At 38.6% G+C, this 9,042-nt stretch overlaps 1 protein-coding gene across 1 annotated transcript; it reads left to right on the top strand.

Moving 5' to 3' along the window:
* Positions 1-1,291: 1,291 nt before the first annotated feature.
* On the top strand, positions 1,292-4,401 carry vgll3 (vestigial-like family member 3). Its single transcript, XM_003445359.5, has 4 exons — positions 1,292-1,762; positions 2,636-2,987; positions 3,134-3,673; positions 3,794-4,401. Exons 1-4 carry the CDS (start codon positions 1,658-1,660, stop codon positions 3,832-3,834), a joined length of 1,038 nt encoding a protein of 345 aa, XP_003445407.1. The 5' UTR covers positions 1,292-1,657; the 3' UTR covers positions 3,835-4,401.
* The last annotated feature ends 4,641 nt before the right edge of the window (positions 4,402-9,042 follow it).

Genomic DNA, 9,042 nt, shown 5'->3' on the forward strand with positions numbered 1-9,042 from the left:
ACTGCAGAATAAGGAAGTGCTTTAGTTACATTTTAGTGTTAATTCAGCAGGAATTAGAAAAGGCTAATTAGTGTAATAAGATATAGGTTCTCAGGTTTTTAGACCAATTGTTTTAGTGTCATGGCCACCCTTTCTACTTTTTAAAATTACATGTAACCATTATTTCTGACACAGTGTAACTGTTTTTCTTTTTTTTAATAGAAACTTAGATTTTGAGGGACTGTCTAAATATTACCCATCACTGAAAAAAAGTGATGGGTATTTTTTTTTTTTTTTTTTTATTTATTTTAATGTTTTGAACAACTATTGAAGCAAGTTCCGTCGTGTATATATGGGATTTCTGGAGCTTTTTTTGCCTCAATAAAATTTCTATATAATCACATGTTTGTCTTCATAACCATGATGGCAAAATGTCTTTAGCTGGCTGCTTCACTATGGGGCAAACTGATAACCATGTGATGTTATTATCCTAGTCAATAGATGGCAGCAAACAGCTCAGATCTCCCAATCGAAGCGCTGAGGGGGAAACGATGATTAGCAGGCACTGTTTGTAAAGAAGAGCGTCCTGCTGAGTTTTAGTTGTCACGATTTAAAAAAATATATATTTTGCTGCTGTTTTGAGATTCTGAGGTCTTCATCTCGATTTTTAAAAAAAAGTTCATTACTTATCCTTCACATTATTTTACTCATTGTAACGCACCAGCCGTTGAGAGGCACCTGTTGCTCACAGACGACCTACAGACGAGGCTGTATGACCACAAAAAAGGGTCTTGTACATTTTTTTTTATTAAAGTCCCTCCTCTCATAGCAAATTTCAAAGCAGCCTTTCCTATAATGACTAACCTGACAGTGTTAATTTTATATTAGAAGTTTTAAATGAGCCTGCTGCAGTATTTTTTTAGACTAATCTGACTGTGATTCAATTACTAAAATTATTAATGGTTAACAATGTTTGACATTGTGGAGAATATTTTGATAGACCCGTTCTGAGAAAATAAAGACATTTGTAATCAGACCAATGAAAACGGATGAAAATAAGAAATAACACGTATTAAATTAAACTTCTTTGTCGATAATGGTGATTTAAATTCAGGATGTGTAGTCTCTCTCTGATCTAATCTTTGCTCAGATATTAAGAGTGGCATGCCACACAAGCGCTCAGTGTTAAACTTTACTGTAGGCAAAACCTCGAGAAACCCTCAGACTTTCGGCAATAAGACTGCATTACTAAACTCTGCGCCATAGAGGCCCTTCCCCGGTGGGCGTGCGTAACGGCCCCAGCCCTCTCTAAATATATAACTCCCCTCCAAAACAGAAAGAGAGGAAAAACAAGAGAAGATGATGCTTGTCCAATCAAGAACTATCTGAAAACTTGTCCGGGGATAGGTTTTTTTTTCCGGATACTGTGTGCGTCTCATACCGTTTTGAACTATTTTGTGGCCCCGGGTGGTGCTGGTGGAGCGCGCAACGGGAGGCGCATTGTTTCTATGCAAACTGGGCGACATGGCTATTGTATGTGTTTGGGCATATATGGAGACACTGATGGCTCAGAAGACACAGCCCGTCTGAAGTTTCAAGGAGAGTACCCCTCGGCTGTGTTTCGCCAGTTTCTCTCCTTCGGCTTCCCTCTTCTCCTTATCCGTTTCGCTCCGTCGCAATGAGTTGCCTGGATGTGATGTACCACCAAAGCTATGGAGCGCACTACCTCCCAGCAGCGGCGTACAAGGCAACTTACTATAACCACCATCACCAACAACAACAGGTGAGGCATTCATCGCAAAACTTTTGAAGGCACTAAGAGGCGCAGACACCGAGATCTCAGCTCGATGCTTTCCTTTTTGCTTGAAAATAAGCTTCTTTTTTCCCATTTGAGGGCTCGTGTGCCCTACAGGGGGACGCGTGACTTTTCTATTTTCACAAGATAATCGAAATTAGCATTCAATTTACAAGCATAGTACAAGCAAAAGATTTTTAAAACTAAATGTATATAATTAAGTACATGGCAGAAGACAAAAAAATAACTAAAACTGAGTTTGGAATTAAAATATTATAGCAGAAAAAAAGTTGTTAAATATCATCAACGGAGGAAAGTTTTAAGATGATTTATAAAATGTCCTTCGTGAACAATCGATTTCAATTAGTTTCTGTTCCAAAGTCTTTATCCTTCAATAGCTTTAATAACATTTACCTTAAATTTCCTTTTTGTGTGATTAAATTCCAGTCTGGGGATTGGTATTCAACACAGGTCAGGCGTAATGACACGGAACTATTAATCCTGCGGTCAAACGGTGATGTAATGACAGTCAGTCAGTCACTGAGGAATGTGGATCAGGCACACTGAGCTTTACAAATAGTTTGAATGCAAAATGGAGGCGAAAAGAATCTTAGTTTCACACGACTCCCAATCAGCTTCCACATCAAATAATTAGTGGTACAGTGAGACTCCATGTCATTTATTTATGACATTTAGAACTCTATGCAACTGTTAGCACCACCAACATGTGAGAAATTATTGTCTTCTGTATTATATCTAACCAACACAAAGATGGTCATTGTTTTAAAATTTAAATTCTAATAAACTTGAGCTACTGTTTTTTTAAACTTTCATTTAATCTCTATTTGTATCTCATTCCAGAGGAAGCTGAGTGTTTACAGTAAGATGCAGGAGTGTATGGACCAGCAACAAGGAGGAGGAAGAGGGATACTGCCCAGAGAAGAGGTCCTCCAGCAGGGTCCTTCAGCACCAGGTGCTGAATCAGGCAGCAGATCTTCATCTGATTCCGAGTTAAAGGATGGTACTCAGCCAGCAGAGACGGAGTACTTGAGTTCCCGGTGTGTATTGTTTACCTACTTCCAAGGAAACATCGGTGATGTGGTAGATGAGCACTTCTCTCGTGCTCTCAGTCAGTCCAGCACCTTCAGTGGCGATACCAAGCCCATTAGAGTGACTCAGCCTTCGGTTTCAACCACCGCTGGCCTATGGAAAGGTGAGTAGGCAACACTTGCTTATGTAGTTGATGCACTGACTTGGTTTAACTTTCTAAATACTTCAAAACCCCTAAAAATTAAATCTAAAAATCGTGAAAAATAGCTTGTGTCAGTCTTTTAAGTCTTTGTGATGTGATTGTTTCAGATGGTGGCTCTCTCACTGAAGGTCAGGGAAGCTCAGCTTGGAACAACACTTATCCATCCCAGAGCAGCTCCTGTATCCCCGCTGTTTCTGTTTCAGTCCATCCAGGCTTTTCCTCCAGCCCTGTTTCATTCAACCACCAGGATGGAGCTCTGTGGGCCGGCCACATGCTTTCCCAGGCCAACCTCTCACCTGCAGCTACCCTTCCTGATAGCTGGACCTACAGCCTGAACCCCCAGAGCACAAGTGGTTACCCAAATGTTCATGACGTCTACCATTCCCACCCCCACATCCACACTCGGCACCATCACCCCATGCTTCATACATACCCAGCTCACAGCCCAGCATTGGATCCCAGATTCAATTCACTCCTGCTGCCTGGTGTTAGGAGCCAAAGTCAGACATCCACCAACACAGGGGGTTCCCCACACAGTGAGGGGGTGAAGGCAGAGATCGAGCCCAGCAGCAACAACAATGTCACGGCTACCTCTGTCACTTGGACTCCTTCTGGTCTCCAAGGATCTTTAGAGGCATATGACACAGGTAGATATAACGGCTCAGTAACTCTGACAAGCCTTGGTCAGAGTTCACATGTATTTTCACTGCGCCATAAAATCTTAAACTCACAATAACATTTGAACCCTGTTTGTTTTGTCTTTGCAGCTCTTGATCAAACCAAAGCAAAGACATCAGTTTGGTTCTAACTGATGGACTGGCAAAAAGCTCAACTCATGCCAAAAAGGACTTACTATGTGGCTTATCAATGTATGGCTGCAACACCAGCACTGTAATTCAAAATGTAGCTATAGAATGCTAACTGTAGCTTAATCTACGAGTCCTGCACTGTCCACACAATTACTGATATGAACTCAGGCTTGGACTTAAATGACAGTGATCAGTATGCTTTGGCTGCACGTCAAGGCCCTCGAAGAACAATAAAAAAAAGACTACTAGCTTTAAGAATGGAAGGTCTCTTCTCTGTCAGCACAAAACACCAATTTACTTTCCATGTGATGCGTGACTAAGTGGTTCTGTTTCAAGAGCTTGATTTTGACCCCCATTTTGTTTTGTACAGTAAAATGTTTGATGATGACTATAAATTGCTTATGTGTCTGTGTTCATTTAAGCCATGCTATATTGTCATTTGCTGGATGACCTCTGCTAAAACTGTTGTTTGGAAGCTGCCTTTCAATTTTGCCTTTTGGGGAATGTGTAGTGTAAATATTGATACTGTATGTTTAAGGAATAAATTCAACAACTGAAAAGCAAAACCTTTGCAGGTGCTTTGTTTTCTCTGACAGAAACTTGCAGATATGTAGAAATCAAGACCATGATGCACTAATCCAAAGCAAAGTTTAGAAAAGGATCATTTTATTTAAGGCAGCACTTTGAAAGAAATTGCTGTTGCCACAATGTGTTCCATGAAATTCCATCCTCTTCTATTCTGCAAACTTAGGAAATGTCTTTGAGATTAACGAAAAGCATCCATGTTGATTTGATTTGGCATTCTCCCTATTTTTTAAAAGGACTGGTACATATATAGCATCTTTCAAATCAAAGCATAGTCCACTACAAGTCTCATTCACTCAATCACACACACATTCATACAGCTTTTATAGATGCCTGACTGCTTTCTAACATTTACAAACACATACAGATAGATGCATCAAGGTCAACCCTTGCCCACTACTTCAGTATGCAGACTGGAGGAGCCTAGCATCAATTCCCCAACCTTCCAATTGGTAGACAACCCACTTTACCACCTGAGCCACAGGAGCCTTGTATTTTAAGAGTACATCTCATGTACAAGACCATCTTTCACATGTCATAAACGCAGAATAACTTCTGAAATCTACACATTTTAAAAGAGAAATGACTTCAATAACTATTGAATTAATAAAACAGAAGTTTATCATGTTAATATACTGACTCAGAATCTTTAAAGATAAGACTTACTCAAGTAGAAGGTCCACATATATACTACAAAATTCAAACACAACCACATAAGAAAGGAAAAAACTTCAGCGCTTCAGCTGTGAACATATATGTTATTTTATTCAGCCAACAGGATCTGTGCTGCAGTACCAAGGGAAGAGGTTTACATTCCACAGACCGTTATTGTTTGATACCATGAAATGTCTGTTGTCTGTTTCCACACAAACGCACATTTAAAAACACACACCGCCAGACTGACAAATACACACAGAGGAATGCATTTCCGTCTGGACAGGAAGTTTGTCGGACGGGGGCAGGCGCACACACAGAAATTCTGACCTTACGTACCACAGTTAAGTTTGATATGGTGTTTATATCAGATTCATCAATCACTTGAATGAAAGTCTTGGTTGATTTAAGCTTGTAGAATGAACTGACTGACCAAATGCAGACATGTTTATAATATGACCAAATTCTAATTTTTACAGTCAAGAACTGATTACACAAACAGTGTGTGTGTGTTTATGTGTTTGAGTGTACTTGTATTACACATGATGTGGGAGAATAAATATATTCACATGTGTCACATTGTAGGGTCATATCCTATATTCCCCTAATGCATATGCTTCATTTTTAAAGTAAAGGCTTGGTTTAAATGTGGATCTCATAGGAAATAATCGCAAGTCAATGTAATGTCCTCTGAACTAATAGAAACACACTTGTCTCTGTGTGTGTGCGTGTGTGTGTGTGTGTGTGTGTGTGGTGAGTGGTCTGACCAGGTGGTATGATCAGCAGTACCAGCCCACTAACATTCCTGCTCCGCTCCCACGTATCTCATTCTCCATCTCGACTAAACAGCAGGACTTTAAATCTGGAGCACAGCAGCTGCGTTTCCATCCAAACTATCAACAAATCATGATGCATAGAAAAGAAAAGCCCAACGAAGAAACACTTATTTAATCAGAACTGAATGTTTGTTTCACTATCATTTCATTGACTTGTCTGTTTACGTTAGCTGGTCTATGGTTTATTGAAAGATGTAACACATGGGTTCCTGCAACCTGAAAAAAATGTAAATGAGGCACAATAAATTGTTACTTTGTATTATTTTTGCCTTTGTTTTGTTTTGTGTTGTTTTTCTTTTTGTTTGTTTTTTACAGATAGGCCTTTAGAAAGCTAACATTTTTACTTTATATACTTTATTTTTAGGTAGTTTATATTTTATTTATGTAGCACCAGTTCTAAACAATAGTTGTCTCAAGGCACTACGCGGTAGGTAAAGATCTTGCAGTATTAGAGAGAAAATCCCAACCATCACAGCAAGCACTTGGGAAGAGCAGGGAACAAGAACTCCCTTTTTTAAGAGGAAGAGATGAAAGAGAAGGGAGGAGCAGCTATCTGCCATGGTTTGGGGATGAGAGGAAAGAGAAGTACAAAAAAATAAGGAAAGCCCAAGAAGACAAAACACAACGTATCAAAGAGAGAAGACAAAATTTAATAGTGTGCAGTTGTAAAGCAGATGATGAGCGAAAAGAGCGGAGAAGAAACACTCAGAGCATCATGGAAAATTCCCTAGCAGCCTAATCCTATGGTAGCAAAATTAAAGAGTGGTTCAGGGTCACGTGACTCAATCCTAATTATAAAAATTATCAAAAAGAACAATTTAAGCTTAATCTTAAAACTAGAGAGGGTTATTGAGCTTATTCCCATTCAACTTTTAAAAACTCTAGGAACCACAAGGAGCCTGCAGTCTAAGCAACATTAAGCCAATAGCCACCAATGTGGATCAACTGACAAGTCTTGAGGGAGCTTTCAGAACAGTCTGATCATCAACAATTGCAATAGTCCAGCCTAGTAGTAACAAATAATTGTAAGAAAATGACTTTAAAAGATCTGTTACAATGCAAAATGTAAAAACATGTAATTATATATTACTTTTTATAAATAACATGATCACATTTATCTATGTTTTTAGCTCTTCTTTTGTTTTGCACAACACAGCTTTGTCACCAAGCACTGCATCACTTTGGGGCAATCATCGACTGGAGTTCTGGTTGTGTCTCCTATGCTTGCTGAAGATATTGATGTTTGGGTTCATTTTAAGGTGGAAAATGAAAGGCCACAATTTGCAAGTAAGCTCTTCATTTGCATTAGCATACAGCCTCCACATCAGCATGTAGTGTAGTTACATGCAAACAGGCATCCCGCTGGCAGCCTTGGAGAATCACTGCAGGCACTTCCACTGCAGGAAGGAGAAAAAATACAGATACACAGAAATGGAAGTCAAATGAAAGTGAATTAATTTGTCCGTTATAAAATTACCATGGGGTTAAACAGTTTCAGGAAATGTAGCATTAGGTTTTTATTAAAAGTTTAAAGCTTATGCTTTGTGCTGATGTTACAATAAATATATCCCAAACAGTAAAGGATTACATTACCACTTTTTTTTTGCTGCTTAACATTGCTGATTAGATAAAATACGTAAGTTAATAAAGTAATTTTTATTTCATGTGGATTTCCTGTTCTAAATTTTTTCTTTCCAAACTGAATCAATTTTATCCTTGAATCTTATTTGCACTCAAGTTCAAAGTTGCACTTACATTCATCAAAAGAACTTATTGCAAGTCCAGCTACACACACACACACACAAAATACACACACATATGCATGCACACACAGAACTGTGCTTCACTGGACAAAAGATACCAAATGAGAAAAGGATAAGTGCTGAGCCAATCTAGGGCTATAGCTCTTCATCTCCTCATTGCCATGATTGCCTCTTCCATGACCAATCTCCTCATCCTTTCTGTGGCAGACAAATGCATTTATTTTAAGAAAAGAAAGTAAATAGTTTTATTTTCTCTTTTATTTTCTCTGCATTCACATTTTCCTCCAACCTGGGGTGCACCTATGGATCATCTGCGATATCAACTCATAATGAACTCATACTCATAATTCTATCATTGTTATCCTCTAAACCTCAGCCTGCTTGTTATCCATTTAATTTGTTAAGCTGTATGTTGCTCAGACATCACTATGTCATCATCCCATACTGTGTGCACTTTTATTATCGCTGGTAATGCAAAAACGTTGTACTCTGAAAAGTAATTTTGGGGATTTTTTTAATGTTCATATCTCTAAAGGTTCCAAAATTTTGCATAGTGCATTTTTGAGGTTTATTTTTTTCATTTCCAAGAAAGTAATTAATACCCTATCAAAACGCTAGTACTGATCCAATACTAATACCAGCATTGGTATTGATACTATTGATGTTTGGATCAATACTCCCATCTCTAGCAGGTTGTCTTCTTTTGAAACACAGCTAAGTCTCAACCATAATCTGCCTTTAAGCTTGAAACCTCTTTAAAAAAAAGCAAATTAATCTTATTGCCGCACATGATATATTAACAACATTAAAAGATAGATGATTGTGGACTTAATCTAATTTGGCATTTTCTTTATTTGCTTTGCTTTCTGTTCAGATTGTGCCGTAAAAGTGAATTTGGACTGAACTGAATCAATTCAGCCCAAGTGAAGAAGAGAAAGGGGAGATAGAAAACACATGTTTAGACTAGCAGACTGGAGAGAGTCCACAGAAAAGAGATGAAAAAAAAGAGTAAGAGAGGGAAAGTTGATCGGTCATAACACAGCCCAGCTACACATTCCAGAGTAATTGAGCGGATGATTAGTTTTACAATCAGCAACACAACACCAGCTGTCTGAACACAAAACTATATAAATACAGAGATGAGGATGGTTAGGAGAAGAGAGAAGATCTAGCTAGAAAAAGAAATGGAAAGTAAAGCAGGCATATGGTAGTCATAATCCCTCATCACATCCTTCTCACTGTTTTTTGCTTCCCTTTTCCATTCAAACATTTTTTCCTCACTTCCACAAGTCAGCTCAGTGTCTACAAATCACTGGGGTAATTAGAGCTAATTTGCCCTCCTTGAACAAGTATTACGGGTGTTAAGGGT

Source organism: Oreochromis niloticus, linkage group LG16, assembly GCF_001858045.2.
Source record: "Oreochromis niloticus isolate F11D_XX linkage group LG16, O_niloticus_UMD_NMBU, whole genome shotgun sequence".
NCBI lineage: Eukaryota > Metazoa > Chordata > Actinopteri > Cichliformes > Cichlidae > Oreochromis > Oreochromis niloticus.

Excerpts from the sequence above, each read along its gene's own strand:
- vgll3 (XM_003445359.5), top strand. The coding sequence starts at position 1,658 with ATGAGTTGCCTGGATGTGATGTACCACCAAAGCTATGGAGCGCACTAC. Across the intron at positions 1,763-2,635 it reads ACCATCACCAACAACAACAG|AGGAAGCTGAGTGTTTACAG; the intron begins GTGAGGCATTCA and ends ATCTCATTCCAG. Across the intron at positions 3,674-3,793 it reads TTTAGAGGCATATGACACAG|CTCTTGATCAAACCAAAGCA; the intron begins GTAGATATAACG and ends TTGTCTTTGCAG.